This window comes from Schistocerca cancellata, chromosome 2 (assembly GCF_023864275.1).
Source record: "Schistocerca cancellata isolate TAMUIC-IGC-003103 chromosome 2, iqSchCanc2.1, whole genome shotgun sequence".
NCBI classification, from domain to species: domain Eukaryota; kingdom Metazoa; phylum Arthropoda; class Insecta; order Orthoptera; family Acrididae; genus Schistocerca; species Schistocerca cancellata.
This window is the reverse complement of record NC_064627.1, coordinates 1,042,253,259-1,042,273,344: the sequence shown is the minus strand read 5'-3', so window position 1 is coordinate 1,042,273,344 and position 20,086 is coordinate 1,042,253,259. Positions and strand designations below refer to the sequence as shown.

At 45.5% G+C, this 20,086-nt stretch overlaps 1 protein-coding gene across 1 annotated transcript in view; it reads left to right on the top strand.

Annotated features, from left to right (window-relative positions):
* The window catches only part of LOC126163020 (sterol O-acyltransferase 2-like), a 255,222-nt gene that overhangs the window by 24,805 nt on the left and 210,331 nt on the right, over positions 1 to 20,086 (top strand). Inside the window, exon 3 of the mRNA XM_049919890.1 lies at positions 8,626 to 8,771. Coding sequence (XP_049775847.1) covers positions 8,626 to 8,771 — 146 coding nt within the window. The remainder of the gene's footprint in view (positions 1 to 8,625; positions 8,772 to 20,086) is intronic.

The window sequence follows — 20,086 nt, the reverse complement described above, 5'->3', positions numbered from 1 at the left end:
ATCAAATGGTTCAAATGGCTCTGAGCACTATGGGACTTAACATCTGTGGTCATCAGTCCCCTAGTACTTAGAACTACTTAAACCTAACTAACCGAAGGACATCACACACATCCATGCCCGAGGCAGGATTCGAACCTGCGACCGTAGTGGTCACGCGGTTCCAGACTCAAGCGCCTAGAACCGCACGGCCACACCGGCCGGCTTGTCCTCATCTTCATCCCATCATCCTCATCGACTGCAGGTCGCCGAAGTGGCGTCAAATTCAAAGAACGGCACCAGGCGAACGTTCTGACCGACGGGGGGCCCTAGCCATGCGATTAAATAAATAAATAAATTCGTCTGTAGCACCACATCTCAAAAGTTCCGATCCTCTTCTGTTCGGATTTCCCACAGTCCATGTTCCGCTACCATACAATGCTGTGCTCCAAACGTACATTCTCAGAAATTTCTTCCTCGAATTAAGGCCAATGTTTGATATTAGTAGACTTCTTTTGGCCAGGAATGCCCTTTTTGCCGTTTCTAGCCTGGTTTTGATGTCCTCCTTGCTCCGTCCGTCATTGGTTATTTTGCTGCCTTGGTAGTACAATTCCTTAACTTCATCTACTTCGTGACCATCAATCCTGATGTTAAATTTTTCGTTGTTCTCATTTCTGCTACTTCTCATTACTTTCCTCATTCTTAAATTTATTCTCAATCCATAGTCTGTACAGACTTCATTCCATTCAGGGGATGATGTAATTCTTCTTCAGTTTCACTGAGGATAGCAATTCAACAGCGAATCGTATCGTTGATATTCCTTCACCCTGAATTTTAATTCCACTCTTGAACCTTTCTTTTATTTCCATCGTCGCTTCTTCGATGTACAGATTGAACAGTAGGGTCGAATGACTACATCCCTGTGTTACACACTTTTTAATGCGACCACTTCGTTCTTGGTCGTCCACACTTATTACTCCCTCTTGGCTCTTCTACATATTGTATATTTCCCGTCCATCCCTCTATCTTACCCCTATTTTTCTCAGAATTTCGAACATCCTGCACCATTTTACACTATAGAAAACTTTTTCCAGGTCGACAAATCCTATGAACGTGTTTTGATTTTTCTTTAATCTTGCTTCCATTATCACCCGCAACGTCAGAATTCCCTCTCTGGTGCCTTTACCTTTCCTAAAGCCAACCGATCATCATCTAACCGATCCTTAATTTCCTTATCCATTGTTCTGTATATTATTCATATCAGCAGCTTGGATGTATGAACTGTTAAGCTGATTTTGCGATAATTCTCGCACTTGTCAGCTCTTGCAGTCTTCTGAATTGTGTGGATGTTATTTTTCCGAAAGTCAGATGGTACGTCGCCAGACTCATGCATTCCACATACCAGCGTGAACAGCGTTTCGTTGACACTTCCCTCAGTGATATTAGAAATTCTAATGGTACGTTATCTACCCCTTCTGCCTTATTTGATCTCAAGTCTTCGAAAGCTCTCTTAAATTCTGTTTCTAATATTGGGTCCCCTGTCTCTTCTAAATCGACTTCTGTTTCTTCTTCTATTACATCCGATAAATCTTCCGTCTCATAGAGGCCTTCAGTGTACTCTTTCCACCTACCAGATCTATCCTCTGCATTTCACAGTGGAATTCCCGTTGCACTCTTAATGTTACCATCCTTGCTTTTGATTTCACAGAAGGTTGTTTTGACTTTCCTGGATGCTGAGTCACTCCTTCCGACAAAAATTTCGATTTCGATTTCTTCAGATTTTTCATACAGCCATCTCGTCTTTCTTCCCTGCACTTCCTATTTATACTATTGGCCATTAAAATTGCTACACCACGAAGATGACGTGCTACACACGCGAAATTTAACCTACAGGAAGAAGATGCTGTGATATGCAAATGATTAGCTTTTCAGAACATTCACACAAGTTTGGTGCCGGTGGCGACACCTACAACGTGCTGACATGAGGAAAGTTTCCAACAGATTTCTCATACAGAAACAGCAGTTGACCGGCGTTGCCCGGTGAAACGTTGTTGTGATGCCTCGTGTAAGGAGGAGAAATGTGCACCATCACGTTTCCGACTTTCATAAGGGTCGGATTGTAGCCTATCGCGATTGCGGTTTACCGTATCGCGACATTGCTGCTCGCGTTGGTCGAGATCCAATGACTGTTAGCAGAATATGGAATCGGTGGGTTCAGGAGGGTAATACGATACGCCGTGCTGGATCCCAACGGCTCGTATCACTAGCAGTCGAGTTGACAGGTATCTTATCCGCATGGCTGTAAAGGATCGTGCAGCCACGTATCGCTCGCTGAGTCAACAGATGGGGACGTTTGCAAGACAACAACCATCTGTACGAACAGTTCGACGACGTTTGCAGCAGCATGGACTATCAGCTCGGAGACCATGGCTGCGGATACTCTTGACGCTGCATCACAGACAGGAGCGCCTCCGATGGTGTACTCAACGACGAATCTGGATGCACCATGGCAAAACGTCATTTTTTCGGATGAATCCAGGTTCTATTTACAGCATCATGATGGTCGCATCCGGTGTTTGGCGACATCGCGATGAACATACATTGGAAGCGTGTATTCGTCATCTCGATACTGGCGTATCACGCAGCGTGTTGGTATGGGGTGCCATTGGTTACACGTCTCGGTCATTTCTTCTTCGCATTGACGGCACTCTGAATAGTGGACGTTACATTTCAGATGTGTTACGACCCGTGGCTCTACCCTTCATTCGATCCCTGCGAAAACCTAACTTCCGCAGGATAATGCACGACCGCATGTTGCAGGTCCTGTACGGGCCTATCTGGATACAGAAAATGTTCGACTGCTGCCTTGGACAGCACATTCTCCAGATCTCTCACCAATTGAAAACGTCTGGTCAATGGTGGCCTAGCAACTAGCTCGTCACAACACGCCAGTTACTACTCTTGATGAACTGTGGTATCGTGTTGAAGCTGCATGGGCAGCTGTACTTGTACGCGCCATCCAAGCTCTGTTTGACTAGATGCCCAGGCGTATCAAGGCCGTTATTACGGCCAGAGGTGGTTGTTCTGGGTACTGATTTCTCAGGATCTATGCACCCAAATTGTGTGAAAATGTAATCACATGTCAGTTCTAGTATAATATATTTGTCCAATGAATACCCGTTTATCATCCGCATTTCTTCTTGGTGTAGCGATTTTAATGGCCCGTAGTGTATTGCATTTCTCGGCGACTTGTATTACTGTATTCCCGAATTTCCCTGAAGATTTATTTACTTTCTTCTTTCATCGATGAAATGACGTTTGTCTTGTGTTATCCACGGCTTCTTCGCCGTTATCTTCTTTCTACTTACGTTTTTCTTTCCAACGTCTGTGACTGTCCTTTTTATAGATGTCCATACCTCTTCAACTGTACTGCTTGCAGAGCCATTCTTTATTGTTGTGTCTACAGCCTTAGAGAACCTCAAGCGTAGTTCGTCATTCCTTAGTACTTCTGTATCCCGCTTCTCTGCGTGTTGCTTCTTCCTGATGAATCTCTTAAACTTCAGCCTACTCTTCATGACTACTAATTTGTGACCTCAGTCTATATCAGCTCCTGCGTACGCCTTGCAGTCCACTATCTGGTTTCAGAATCTCTGTCTGATCACGATGTAATCTAACTGAAATCTACCCGTATCACCCGGCGTTCTCCAAGTATACCTCCTTCTCTTCTGAGTCTTGAACAGAGTATACGCTGTTGCTTGCCGAAATTTATTATAGAAGTCAATTAGTCTTTCTCCTCTTTCTTTCCTCGTCCCAAGCCCATAATCTCTTGTAACATTTTCTTCTACTCCTTCCCAATACAACTGCATTCCAGTCCCCCATGACTATTAGATTTTCATCTCCCTTTACGTACTGGTTTACCCTTTCAATATCCTCATATACTTCCTTTACCTCTTCATCTTTAGCTTGCGACGTCAGCATGTATAACTAAAGTATCGTTGTCGGTGTTGGTTTGCCTATAGACTCTTATAAAAACAACCTTATCACTGAATTGTTCACAGTAACGCACTCTCTGCCCCATATTCCTGTTCATGACGAATCCCACTCTCGTTATCCCATTTTCTGCTGTTGATATGACGCTGTACTCTTCTGACCAGAAATCCTTGTCTTCTTTCCATTTCACTTCACTGACCCGTACTATACCTAAATTGAGCATCTGCATTCCTCTTCTCAGATTTTATGGCTTCCCTACCACGGTCAAGCTTCTGACATTCTACGCCCCGACTCGTAGAAAGTTACCCTTTCGTTGGTTATTCAGTCTTTTTCTCATAGTCGCCTCCCCCTTTGCAGTCCCCTCCCAGAGATCCGAATGGGGGACTATTCCGGAATCTTTTGCCAATGGAGAGATCATCATGACTATTTTTCAGTTATAGGCCACATATCCTGTGGATACACGTTGTGTGTCTTTAATGCAATGATTTCCATTGCCTTCTGCATCCTCATGCCGTTGATCATTGCTGATTCTTCCGCCTTTATGGGCAGTTTCCCACCCCAAGGACAAGAGAATGCCCTGAACCTCTGTCCGCTCCTCCGCCCTCTTTGACAATAATAAAATTTTAAGCGGTGGCGGGTTTGGAACCCGTGACTGTGGATGTTTTGATTACTAATCAATGGCACTAGCAGTAGACCACAGGTGCACTGCCTCCTGCTTATAAGAAGGGCAAAAGAACGCACCCAAAAAATTACAGACCAATGTCCCTAAGATCGGTTTGTTGCAGAGTCCATGGACGGATTCCGACTTCGAATATAATAAATTTTCTTGAGACCGAGAACCTTGCCCACGAATCACCACGGCTTTAGAACGCATCGCTCGTGCGAAACTGAGCTTACCATTTTCTCACGCGATTATCTGCCAACGGCCTCGCCGCAGTGGTAACACCGGTTCCCGACAGATCGCCGAAGTTAAGCGCTGTTGGGCTGGGCTAGAACTTGGAAGGGCGACCATCCGGTCTGCCGAGCGCTGCTGGCAAGCGGGGTGCACTCAGCCCTCGTGAGGCAAACCGAGGAGCTTCCTGATTGTGAAGTATGGCGTGGGTCTCATAAACTGACATACTGCCGGGAGAGCGGTGTGCTGACCACATGCCCCTCCATATCCGCATCCAGTGACGCCTGTGGGCTGAGCATGACACGGCGGCCGGTCGGTACCGTTGGGTCTTCATTGCTTGTTGGGGCGGAGTTTAGTGTTAGTTTTAATGCGAACTATGGATGAAGGGCAGCAGACAGGTTCCATATTCCTAGATTTTCGAATACCGTTTGACACGGTGTCTCACTGCAGATTGCTAACGAGGATACGACCATATGGTATAGGTTTCCAGATATGTGAGTGGCTAGAAGACTTCTTAAGTAATAGAACCCAGTATGTTGTCGTCAACCATGAGTGTTCATCAGAGACAAGGGTATCTTCAGGTGTGTACCAGGGAAGTGTGATAAGATCACTATTGTTTTATATATACATACATGATCTGAGCCGGCCGAAGTGGCCGTGCGGTTCTAGGCGCTGCAGTCTGGAACCGCGAGACCGCTACGGTCGCAGGTTCGAATCCTGCCTCGGTAATGGATGTGTGTGATGTTCTTAGGTTAGTTAGGTTTAACTAGTTCTAAGTTCTAGGGGACTAATGACCTCAAGAAGTTGAGTCCCATAGTGCTCAGAGCCATTTGAACAATTTTTGAACATGATCTGACGGACAGGGTGGGCAGCAATTTGAGGTTGTTTGCATATGACTGGCGTACGTGACGGTGCCGAAGTTTAGTGACTGTAGGAGGGTATAGGATGACTTGGACAAAATTTGTAATTAGTAGGTAGTTGACAGATGTGGAAAAATGTAAATTAGTGCTGATGAGTAGGAAAAACAAACCCGTAACGTATGGACACATCGTTAGTAGTGGCCTGCTCGACACAGTTCCATCGTTTAAATATCTGGAAGTAACGTTGCAAAGCTATATGAAATGGAACGAGTACGTGAGAATTTGGTTGGGTTGGCGAATGGTCGAAATCATATTATGTGGAGGATTTTGGGAAAGTGTGTTTCCATCTGTAAAAGAGACCGCATGTAGGACGCTAGTGCGAGCTAGAGTAGTGCTCGAGTGTTTGGAATCCGAACTAGTTCAGGTTGAAGGAAGGCATCTAAGCAATTCGGAGGCCGACTGCTGAATTTGTCACCAGTAGGTTCGAACAAAACGTAAGTGTTACGGACATACTTCGGGAACCTACATGGGAATCCCAGAGGGAAGGCGACGTTCTTTTCGAGAAACACCATTGAGAAAATTTAGAGAACCGGCAAATGAAAACAACTGCAAAACGATTCTGTTGTCACCAACATACGTTTTGCGTAAGATTCACGAAGACAGGATAAGTTATGGCTCACACGAAGACTTACAGTCAGTCGCTTTTCTCTCGCTCTGTTAGCGAGTAGAACAGGAAAGGAAATGTCTGATATCTCCGATACGCAGCGTGCGGTAGCTTGCGGAGGATGCATGCAGGTCTAGGTGGAGATGTAGCCCTACCAGCAAATCCACAAATTTCGTTCAGACTCCTTTCTATTCGTAGTTCACGTAGCCTCTTAGTATTAATGCGAAGAGTGGACAACGGAAGAAATATTTAAATTCGACGAAAGAAGAAAGTACAAAAACGTCCAGGGAAATTCAGGGAATTTCAAGATTATCAGTCAACCAGGAACGAAACAAACAGGAAGGGCGGGAAAGCTAAGGTGAAATGGCCGCAGCAAAAATGTTAAAAAACCGAAAACGCAATGGTCGTCCGAAGGGCTGATTCAGCCTACAGAAATAGAAAACAATCTTCACTGAAATTAAAAGGCAGGGTGTCACAATTAGGAGTGTAATAGGAATTCTATTGTAAGGCGCAGAGGAATGAGCTGACAGGTGAAAAGTATACACAGAAGGCCTCTTCGACGGGAGAGTACTTTTCTTGTGATCCCATTGAGGAAAGAATGACAGTCTATATGGAAACACAGGGGATCCAGTTTTAGTGTCAGAGTTTGAGGTTTTGAAGATTTACGATCAAATAAGGCAAAAAGGATAGATAACATTCGTTCCGAATTTCTGCAATTATTTGGGAAAGTGACAACCAAGCAACTATTAAAGATGATGTGTAGGTTCTATGAACCCGGAGACGCACCGTAAGATTTTCGAATAGATATCATCCACGAAATTGCGAAGATACAAACGGCTGGAATGTATGAGGACTACCTCAAAATCAGCTTAACGGCACTAAGCTTGGATGGCGTGTACAGGTACAGCTGCCCATGCAGCTTCAACACCTTACCACAGTTCATCCAGAGTAGTGACTGGCATATTGTGACGAGCCAGTTGCTCGGCCACCATTGACCAGACGTTTTCATTGGGTGAGAGATCTGGAGAATGTGCTGGCCAGGGCAGAAGTCGAACATTTTCTGTATCCAGAAAGGCCCGTACAGGACCTACAACATGCTGTCGTACATTATCCTGCTGAAGTGTAGGGTTTCGCAGGGATCGAATGAAGGGTAGAGCCACGGGTCGTAACACATCTGAAATTTAACGTCCACTGTTCAGAGTGCCGTCAATGCGAAGAAGAAATGACCGAGACGTGTAACCAATGGCACCCGGTACCATCACGCCGGGTGATACGCCAGTATGGCGGTGACGAATACACGCTCCCAATGTGCGTTCACCGCGATGTCGCCAAACATGGACGCGACCATCATGATGCTGTAAACATAACCTCGATTCATCCGAAAAAATGACGTTTTGCCATTCGTGCACCCACGTTCGTCGTTGAGTACACCATCGCAGGCGATCCTGTCTGTGATGCAGCGTCAAGGGTAAACGCAGCCATGATCTCCGAGCTGATAGTCCATGCCGCTGCAAACGACGTCGAACTGTTCGTGCAGATGGTTGTTGACTTGCAAACGTCTCCATCTGTTGGCTCAGGGATCGAGACGTGGCTGTAAGATCTGTTACAGCCATGCGGATAAGATGCCTGTCATTTCGACTGCTAGCGATACGAGGCCGTTGGGATCCAGCACGGCGTTCCGTATTACCCTCCTGAACCCACCGATTCCATATTCTGCTAACAGTCTTTGGATCTCGACCAACGCGAGCAGCAATGTCGTGATACGATAAACCGCAATCGCGATAGGCAACAATCCTACCTTTATCAAGTTCGGAAACGTGATGGTACGCATTCCTCCTTCTTACACGAGGCATCACAACAACGTTTCACCAGGCAACGCCTGTCAACTGCTGTTTGTGTATGAGAAATCGGTTGGAAGCTTTCCTCATGTCTGCACGTTGTAGGTGTCGCCACCGGCGCCAACTTTGAGTGAATGCTCTGAAAAGCTAATCATTTGCATATCACAGCATCTTCTTGCTGTCGGTTAAATTTAGTGTCTGTAGCACGTCAGCTTCGTAGTGTAGCAATTTTAATGGCCAGTAGTGTACTATTACTAGCTGAAAGATATGCAGAGCTCAATTAATCCTTCTCGTCTCTCATTCCTACTACAAAGTCCATATTGGTACTTAGTACAGTTTAGTGTGCCGTAGTTTTGTAGTTGAGAGAGTAAGCCTTTGCTTGTGCTTGTGTTCTGGGAAGCGCAGCAGCTGCAGACGGAGGCACTGGAGCAGTTGGAGCAGAAGCTGCAGCAGCTGGTGGAGGAGGCGCTGCGAGTGGCAGAGGTGCCGGCCACGCCGCCATCGCCGTCCAACCACCTGCTCTATGACGACGCCAAGTACCGCAACAGGACGTGAGTACAGACGTCGCCACCGCTGCCGCCGCTCCTCTTCATTTTTGGATTCCATTAAAAGCACATGCACTGTGGGCAAACGTAAGACAGCCAATGGATTTAGCCAAACGTTGGTCGACAACGCATTGGCGTTCAGGCTATCATACACTACTGCCCGTTGAAATTGCTACACCACGAAGATGACGTGCTACAGACGCGAAATGTAACGGACAGGAACAAGATGCTGTGATATGCAAATGATTAGCTTATCAGAGGTTTCACACAAGGTTGGTGCCGGTGCCGACACCTACAACGTGCTGACATGAGGAAAGTTTCCAACCGATTTCTCATACACAAACAGCAGTTGACCGGCGTTGCCTGGTGAAACGTTGTTGTGATGCCTCGTGTGAGGAGGAGAAATGCGTACCATCACGTTTCCGAACTTGATAAAGGTCGGATTGTAGCCTATCGCGATTGCGGTTTATCGTATCGCGACATTGCTGCTCGCGTTGGTCGAGATCCAATGACTGTTAGCAGAATATGGAATCGGTGGATTCAGGAGGGTAATACTGAACGCCTTGCTGGATCCCAACCTCTTCGTATTACTAGCAGTCGAGATAACACGCATCTTATCCCCATGGCTGTAACGCATCGTTCAGCCACGGTCTCGATCACTGAGTCAACAGATGGGGACGTTCGCTACAACACAACCATCTGCACGAATAGTTCGACGACGTTTGCAGCAGCATGGACTATCAGCTCGGAGACCATGGCTGCGGTTACCCTTGACGTTGCATCACAGACAGGAGTGCCTGCGATGGTGTACTCAACGACGAACCTGGGTGCGCGAATAGCAAAACGTCATTTTTTTGGATGTATCCAGGTTCTGTTTACAGCATCATAATGGTCTCATCCGTCTTTGGTGACACCGCGGTGAACGCACATTGGAAACGTGTATTGGTCACCGCCATACTGGTGTATCACCCGGCGTGATGATATGGGGTGCCATTGGTTACACGTCTCGGTCACCTCTTGTTCGCATTGACGGCACTTTGAACAGTGGACGTTACATTTCAGATGTGTTACGACCCGTGGCTCTACCCTTCATTCGATCCCTGCGAAACCCTACGTTTGAGGAGGATAATGCACGACAGCATGTTGAAGGTCCTGTGCGGGCCTTTCTGGATACAGAAAATGTTCGACTGCTGCCCTGGCCAGCACATTCTCCAGACCTCTCACCCAATGAAAACGTCTGGTCAATGGCGGCCGAGCAACTCTCTCGTCACAATACGCCAGTCACTACTCTTGATGAACTGTGGTATCGTGTTGAAGCTGCATGGGCAGCTGTACCTGTACACGCCATCCAAGCTCTGTTTGACTCAATGCCCAGGTGTACCAAGGCCGTTATTACTGCCAGAGGTGGTTGTTCTGGGTACTGATTTCTCAGAATCTGTGCACCCAAACTGCGTGAAAATGTAATCACATGTCAGTTCTAGTATAATAATATTTGTCCAATGAATACCCGTTTATCATCTGCATTTCTTCTTGGTGAAGCAATTTTAATGGCCAAGGTGTACTTACCAAACCAAGGGGTTCGTACCAACGGATTCGGCCACGTGGAATTGCAGCTGACTCAGATAATTTGTCGAAGTTGCTCCCATTTGGTCATTGTTATAAAGTAGCTTTTTAATACGATCCACCGGCTGATATTACGAGCGGAGAAGATTTAGCAGTCGTCGCATGTGCAGCTGTTACTCTACTGGAAGAAGCTGATCCTCTGGAAAACAACTAGAAGACACGACGCATGTGAATGACCTCGCTTTTAAAAAAGCACGTAGCTGTGTGGTGGGAAGAAACTGTCTGTCCCTAAAGCTGAATTAGGATATGGGCTACTTCATAACTTTTTCGAATGAGAGTTACAGATTGAGAATTGTTATTGAATTGTGTAGGCCTTAAAATTTCCAAATAAGATTCCTCTTTTAGGAGTGCTGTATATGCAGTAAAAAGATGTCCATAAAGCCCTTAAAAGTCAGTACCGCCTTTAGATTAGATGGGTAGATCACATAACTAATGAGGAGGTATTGAATAGAATTGGGGAGAAAAGGAGTTTGTGGCACAATTTGACAAGAAGAAGGGACCGGTTGGTAGGACATGTTCTGAGGCACCAAGGGATCACAAATTTAGCATTAGAGGGCAGCGTGGAGGGTAAAAATCGTAGAGGGAGACCAAGAGACGAATACACTAAGCAGATTCAGAAGGATGTAGGTTGAAGTAGGTACTGGGAGATGAAGAAGCGTGCACAGGATAGAGTAGCATGGATAGTTGCATCAAACCAGTCTCAGGACCGAAGACCACAACAACAACAGCACCGCCATTAGACTGTTGTTAATTTACAGTGTTACATTTACACTTACACAGTCATAATTTCGACTTCAAAGTGCCATTATCAAGTGTTTTAAGTGTTAAAAATTGTTTGGGATGGCATACTGTCGTATTAAAATACACTATTAGACACAATGTCTAAGAGTCGATATATCTGGCAGAGCCTACTGCTTTGTTTCATTACTATGTACACCATCCCAAGCAATTTATTACACTTAAAACACTTGATAATGGCACTTTGAAGCCGAAACCATGATTGTGTAAGTGTAAATTTAACACTGTAAATAAACAACCGTCTAATGGCGGTACTGACTTTAGAGAAATGTATTCTGACTGAATACATTATGAAAAAAAGTTATTAAATATCCATAAAGATTCCACTTTTCTTCACATCGTGCGCATTATTTTCTAACAGCGCACTTATTTCTCTCCAGGCGCCTAATGTTTTCCACTGGTTTTACAATCGCAGTTTTTATGGTTTCCTAAACATTCCCGTTCACGATGAAACTATCAGCTTTAACCGTGTCTCGGTATTCCACTCAATAAATACATGCCCGTTCAACAGACATAGAAATCTGCTACTGCACCAATTATCATTCGACTCGCCGTCTCTACTAAGAGAGAGTTACCGCCAGCAGTCCAAACCGCTATCAAGGCCAACCGCTTCGTTAGCTCCGATTTGCCGCCCGTACACACTAAGCAGCTCAAGGCCAACGAAGCGGTTGCCCGTCGTTTGTTCGCCTTCGTCGGTCTAATGTGGATCTGCCTTAGGTAAAGCTGTCCGTAAACCTAAGCCTACTTTGAACACTATAGTTTTCTACTAGGCACGATCGTGTTGAAGGTGATATGCCATTGCTTCTGTTCGGCCTTTAAACTGACGTATCCAGCCGATTTTAAGGAGATATTGAGATCTGTATGGCTTTACTTTCTGTAACGCAATTCGGGGCCCTGTCTGTAATTTCTCAAATCCATAGTGTCCATGAATCCATACGTCTTATACACTGAAGAGTCAAAGAAACTGGTACAGTTCCCTTACATCGTGTAGGGCCCCCGCGAGCACGCAGAAGCGCCGCAACACGACGTGGCATGGACTCGACTAATGTCTGAAGTAGAACTGGAGGAAACTGATACCATGAATCCTGCAGCACTGTCGATAAATCCGTAAGAGTACAAGGGGGTGGAGGTCTTTTCTGAACAGCACGTTGCAAGGTATCCCACTTATGCTCATTAAAGTTAATGTCCGGGGAGTTTGGTGGCCAACGGAAGTGTTTAAACTCAGTAGAGTGTTCCTGGAGCCACTCTGTAGCAGTTCAGGACGTGTGGGGTGTCGTGTTGTCTTGCTCGAATTGACCAAGTCCGTCGGAATGCAGAATTGACATGAATAGATGCAGATGATCACGCAGGATGCTTACGTACGTGTCACCGGTCAGAGTCGTATCTAGACCTATCATGGGTCCCATATCACTCCAACTGCACACGCCCCACACCATTACAGAGCCTCCACTGGCTTGAACAGTCCCTGCTGAAATGCAGGGTCCATTGATTCGTGAGATTGTCTCTGTACCTGTACACGTCCATCTGCTCGATGCAATTTGAAACGAGACTCGTCCAATCAGGCAACATGTTAACAGTCATCAACAGTCCAATGTCGGTGTTGACGGGCCCACGCGAGGTGCAAAGCTTTGTGTCGTGGAGTCATCAAGGGTAGAAGAGTGGGCCTTCGGCTCCGAAAGCCCATATCGATGATGTTTCGTTGAATGGTTCGCACGCTGACACTTGTTGATGGCCCAGCATTGAAATCTGCAGCAATTTGCGGAAGGGTTGCACTTCTGTCACGTTGAATGATTCTCTTCAGTCGTCATTGATCCCGTTCTTGCAGGATCTTTTTCCGGCTGCAGCGATGTCGGAGATTTCATGTTTTACCGGATTCCTGATATTCACGGAACAGTCGTGAGATGGCCGTGAGGGAAAACACCGACTGTAACACCACGTTCAGACTCACCTAAAACGTGATAACCTGCCATTGTAGCAGCAGTAACCGATCTAACGTCTGCGCCAGACACTTGTCTTATATAGGCGTTGCAGACCCTAGCGCCGTATTCTGCCTGTTTACATATCTCTGTGTTTGAATACGCATGCCTATACCAGTACCTTCGGCACTTTAGTATAAAAGTGGTTATATATATATATATATATATATATATATATATATATATATATATGTGTGTGTGTGTGTGTGTGTGTGTGTGTGTGTGTCTGTGTGTGTGTGTGTGTGTCTGTGTGTGTCACGTCTCTAAACTACTGCGATTTCAACCAAACTTGGCACACAACAGTCGCTTACTGTCGTCCAAAAAATGCTGTGAGAATAAGAACCACCCACCTGAAATAGCTCAGGAGATAGGACGTCATAAACGATGTTAAGCGTGAAGAAATTCTGAATCATGCATGAAGTTTTAACACTTTTTATTTACTACTAAGACACTGTTACAAGCGAGGCAATTTCATAGAAACCTCACACCTGACAACACTTTTGACAACTATAAACTACGAAGCGTAAACAGCTATAGATGAAAACGATAGCTGTCTATACAGCTATGAAGAGACGTTGTCATAAAGACGATTTCGTAAACGTTTAGAAAATCCCTTTGCACACACGCAAAGGAGCTGCGCCCAGTTCGCTCGACATATAAATTGAGGTATAGTTGACAATAAAGTTCTGAGTTAAAGAGAATTTGTATATTACATACTATGTTTCTTAATTTGGATACTGTACTTAATCATTTGAACATATATAATAATGTATGACTGGCTCATAATTGCAAAAGTCTTATCACGAAGACATGGATATGAAATTTTTTCGATGTTAAACTACGAATACAGTTCTTTTTGTTTTCGTTTCTACTAGAAAGTTGGCAAAATGAATACCCAGGCAATGCCGGGTTTGTCAGATACTATACTTACGTTATTGCCTTCACTTTGTCCAGTGCCACAGGTCCAGTGTCTCATGAGTTGTCTGAGATGACCTCAATGGATTAAATATCAGAATGATAAAATGTTGGGTTGCATATACTATAAAGCAGACTAAGTTTCAGTAATTTGTTAGCATAAACATACTGATGGTACCCCATTGTCCAGATGTTAGTCCTATCTCTCTGTCTAGAACAAGAGTGCTGGTACCTGCCCAGATAGCGTGGCAACGGAGAGGACAACGGCAGTGTTGTGCGTCCGCTTGTGAACGTCCACCGCAAGGTGCGGAAGATGCAGTCTGGGAGTTGCGGCCAGCGCACGAACGCTTATTTCACACAACTTTCAACCGATAGTCAGTGAGGCTGTAAATAATCGTGTTGATAGGTTATATCAGTACGACCAATTATTAGACAAAAACAGACGTTCAGAGGTAAAAATTTCACATTGGAGTACCGAAAAAGAAAGTCAAATGAACAGAGGATCAAGCAAACCGAAACAGTTCCAAAAACGTGCTGCCAGAAGAAAATCTCATAAAACAAAAATCGTGTAAATAAATATCGCATAGTAGACAACGCTGCTTACTGATACTGAAAATGTTAGATAAAGAACACGTCACGTGAGAATAGTGCGACAAGCCACTGATAATCCAGTCACCAACACACAATCTTTTTCTCCTTCCTTCAAGTATATGCTGAAGTAGTGAAGCTTTGAGAAACAGTTGAAGTTTTAAATGAAACAACAAGTTTATGTAACCAGTCAGTGTTTATTTCTCCCCACGACGCGTTTCAAAGGTTTAAACCTCCATCATCAGGTGGATTTACGTTTGTTAGTATGACATATGTTTGTGTTGTGTTACGGTTTTTTGTAGGAACTTGTGGCACTGTCTCCAGTGTCACAGGTTTCTTCCACTGTCGTAACACATCACATGTACACATAATCTGTAAAACTTTCTGTTTCATTTAATGTCAATAACAGTCACGGTAAAGCCTAACCTAAAATGTTCGCATTTAAAGTTAACAGTTGTAGCTGTTTTTCCGTCCCCTCCTTCAAACTAGCAGATCCTGCAATAGTTGCAAGCACACCTTCTAATGAGATTGTTCCTTCATTTTCATCGTCCGACATGACTTTAATGATATTGCATATAAGCACCTACAGTGTGCTGAGACTGCAGTGTAACAGTTCGGAGTACAGACATAGAAATGCTTGCAAGTGGGGAGCTAGGAGTGGTAATGTGCCCCGGAAGAAAAACGTAGCACTTCATTCAGAAAAGATAAACTGATTTTATACAAGAAGTCCAGCACACTGTTATTGTCTTTGTTTTTATACGCCGAATTTGACAAGTCAGATGAATACAATCCAGGAAAATCAGAAGTAAACATTTAGTGTTCCAGATTTGAGCAGTATTACAGATCCCGAATTATGTCATTAGGTAGAGGTGGTTCTGTCTCGCAATAAATCCAATAAAGCACAACATGAATTCCGATGCTACTAGAACAGGCAGAAAAACATTCAGGTGACAAAAGTTCCACAATGATAAATCAAGTATCAATAAACATTTAGTTAACTCATCAGGTAACAACAACGCCAGATAACAGACGTTGAGCAACTATAAAAACAATGTGTATCCGATGAACATTAATCTCTCATACACTGAAGCGCCAAAGAAACTGGTATAGGCATGTGAATTCAAATACAGAGATATGTTAACCGGCAGAATGCGGCGCTGCGGTCGGCAATGCCTGTATAAGACATTAAGTGTCTGGCACAGTAGTTTAGTCAGTTACTCCTGCTACAATGGCAGGTTATCAAGATTTAAGTGAGTCTGAACGTGGTGTTACAGTCGGCGATGCGGCCGGAAACATATCCTGCAAGAACGGGACCAACGACGACTGAAGAGAATCGTTCAACGTGACAGAACTGCAACCCTTCCGCAAATTGCTGCAGATTTCAATAGTGGGTAATCAACAAGTGTCAGCGTATGAACTATTCAAAGAAACATCATCGATATGCGCTTTCTGAGCCAGAGGCCCACTAGTGTACCCTTGATGACTACACGACGCATAGCTTTAAGCCTCGCCTGGGCTCGTCAACACCGACATTGGACTGTTGATGACTGGAAACATGTTGCCTGGTCGGGCGAGTCTCGTTTCAAAGCGGATGGACTAGCGAATGAACGTGTACGGGTATGGAGACAATCTCATGAATCCATAGACCCAGCACGTCAGCAGGGGACTGTTCAAGCTGGTAGAGGCTCTGTAATGGTGTGGGGCGCGTGCAGTTGGAATGATATGGGACCCCTGATACGTCTATGTACGACTCTGACAGGTGAAACGTACGTGAGCATTCTGTCTGATCACCTGCATCCATTCATGTCCATTGGGCATTCCGACATACTTGGGCAATTCCAACAGGACAATGCGACCCCCCAAACGTACAGAATTGCTACAGAGTGGATCCAGAAAATCTTCTGAGTTTAAATACTTCCGCTGGCCACAAAACTCCCCAGACGTGACCATTAATGAAGATATCTGGGATGCCTTGCAATGTGCTGTTTAGAAGAGATATCCACCCCCTCGTACTCTAAACGGATTTTTCTACAGCCCTGCACGATTCATGGTGTCAGTTCCCTCCAGCACTACTTCAGGATTTAGTCGAGTCCGTGCTTCGTCGAGTTGCGATAATTCTGCGTGTTCGTTGGGGACCTACGCGATATTAGTCAGGTGTACCAGTTTCTTTGTCTCTTCAGTGTAAATGGGTAGTGGTTATCTCATTAATGAGTCAGAGATGATGAACGTGGAATTAGGCAGGCTGAAAAACTTAGCCAAGAGAATGTACAGCAGTACGTAGCTTGATTTTTAAGTCGTGATAGCTCAGGTTCGAAAATGGTTCAAATGTCTCTGAGCACTATGCGTCTTAACAGCTGAGGTCATCAGTCCCCTAGAACTTAGAACTACTTAAACCTAACTAACCTAAGGACATCACACATATCCATGCCCGAGGCAGGATTAGAACCTGCGACCGTAGCGGTCACGCGGTTCCAGACTGAAGCGCCTAGAACCGCTCGGCCATCCCGGCCGGCGAAGCTCAGGCTACTTCTATAAAAGAATGTATACCGTAAATAAAAAGTAAACAATAACGCCACGTAGCTTATAGTGAAATCGCAGATCGTAAAACTGGACACATTAATTGTGGGTACAAAATAAATTACCCATAAGCAACACATATAATATTAATATATTATCAACATGGAATCAAATATGGTTGGCTGGAGCTGGACATAGGTGTGATATAAAAAGTTTTGTCAATGTGAGCTAGCTGAGTTGGAACCGGTAAACTCTTTAAATAAAATGCCGTTAACTTAAACTGTTCACAAGTTATATATCTAATCGGAGCCCCCACGTGCTACTGCTCGAGGACATTTACCCATACATTACACAGCACAAGCACATCAATTGGCCACTGTAAACGTGTTTGGACCACATTGGTTACGTTTCGCCTATGGGTGCCAACTCACATTCGTCGCAAATTACCCAATATCCCACAAAAGTATTTAATACACTCCTGCAAATTGAAATAAGAACACCGTGAATTCATTGTCCCAGGAAGGGGAAACTTTATTGACACATTCCTGGGGTCAGATACATCACATGATCACACTGACAGAACCACAGGCACATAGACACAGGCAACAGAGCATGCACAATGTCGGCACTAGTACAGTGTATATCCACCTTTCGCAGCAATGCAGGCTGCTATTCTCCCATGGAGACGATCGTAGAGATGCTGGATGTAGTCCTGTGGAACGGCTTGCCATGCCATTTCCACCTGGCGCCTCAGTTGGACCAGCGTTCGTGCTGGACGTGCAGACCGCGTGAGACGACGCTTCATCCAGTCCCAAACATGCTCAATGGGGGACAGATCCGGAGATCTTGCTGGCCAGGGTAGTTGACTTACACCTTCTAGAGCACGTTGGGTGGCACGGGATACATGCGGACGTGCATTGTCCTGTTGGAACAGCAAGTTCCCTTGCCGGTCTAGGAATGGTAGAACGATGGGTTCGATGACGGTTTGGATGTACCGTGCACTATTCAGTGTCCCCTCGACGATCACCAGTGGTGTACGGCCAGTGTAGGAGATCGCTCCCCACACCATGATGCCGGGTGTTGGCCCTGTGTGCCTCGGTCGTATGCAGTCCTGATTGTGGCGCTCACCTGCACGGCGCCAAACACGCATACGACCATCATTGGCACCAAGGCAGAAGCGACTCTCATCGCTGAAGACGACACGTCTCCATTCGTCCCTCCATTCACGCCTGTCGCGACACCACTGGAGGCGGGCTGCACGATGTTGGGGCGTGAGCGGAAGACGGCCTAACGGTGTGCGGGACCGTAGCCCAGCTTCATGGAGACGGTTGCGAATGGTCCTCGCCGATACCCCAGGAGCAACAGTGTCCCTAATTTGCTGGGAAGTGGCGGTGCGGTCCCCTACGGCACTGCGTAGGATCCTACGGTCTTGGCGTGCATCCGTGCGTCGCTGCGGTCCGGTCTCAGGTCGACGGGCACGTGCACCTTCCGCCGACTACTGGCGACAACATCGATGTACTGTGGAGACCTCACGCCCCACGTGTTGAGCAATTCGGTGGTACGTCCACCCGGCCTCCCGCATGCCCACTATACGCCCTCGCTCAAAGTCCGTCAACTGCACATACGGTTCACGTCCACGCTGTCGCGGCATGCTACCAGTGTTAAAGACTGCGATGGAGTTCCGTATGCCACGGCAAACTGGCTGACACTGACGGCGGCGGTGCACAAATGCTGCGCAGCTAGCGCCATTCGACGGCCAACACCACGGTTCCTGGTGTGTCCGCTGTGCCGTGCGTGTGATCATTGCTTGTACAGCCCTCTCGCAGTGTCCGGAGCAAGTATGGTGGGTCTGACACACCGGTGTCAATGTGTTCTTTTTTCCATTTCCAGGAGTGTATAAATTTAGGCAGGATATGCTATGCACTGATGAAAGAAGAAAATATAAAAATGCAGTAAATGAAGCAGGCAAAAAGGAACACAAACGTCTGAAAAATGAGATCGACAGGAAGTGCAAATTGGCTAAGCAGGCATGGCTAGAGGACAAATGTAAGAATGTGGAGGATTATCTCACGAGGGGTAAGATAGATACAGCCCACAGGAAAATTAAAGAGACCTTTGGAGAAAAGAAAGCCACTTGTATGAATATCAAGAGCTCAGATGGAAACACAGTTCTAAGCAAAGAGGGGAAAGCAGAAAGGTGGAAGGAGTATATAGAGGGTCTATACAAGGGCGATGTACTTGAGGACAATATTATGGAAATGGAAGAGGATGTAGATGAAGATGAAATGGGAGATACGATACTGCGTGAAGAGTTCGACAGAGCACTGAAAGACCTGAGTCGAAACAAGGCCCCGGGAGTAGACAACATTCCATTAGAACTACTGACGGCCTTGGGAGAGCCAGTCCTGACAAAACTCTACCATCTGGTGAGCAAGATGTACGAGACAGGCGAAATACCCTCAGACTTAAAGAAGAATATAATAATTCCAATCCCAAAGAAAGCAGGTGTTGACAGATGTGAAAATTACCGAACTATCAGTTTAATAAGTCACAACTGCAAAATACTAGCGCGAATTATTTACAGACGAATGGAAAAACTGGTAGAAGCCGACCTCGGGGAAGGTCAGTTTAGATTCCGTAGAAATGTTGGAACACGTGAGGCAATACTGACCTTACGACTTATCTTAGAAGAAAGATTAAGGAAAGGCAAACCTACGTTTCTAGCATTTGTAGACTTAGAGAAAGCTTTTGACAATATTGACTGGAATACTCTCTATCAAATTCTAAAGGTGGCAGGGGTAAAATACAGGGAGCGAAAGGCTATTTACAATTTGTACAGAAACCAGATGGCAGTTATAAGAGTCGAGGAGCACGAAAGGGAAGCAGCGGTTGGGAAGGGAGTGA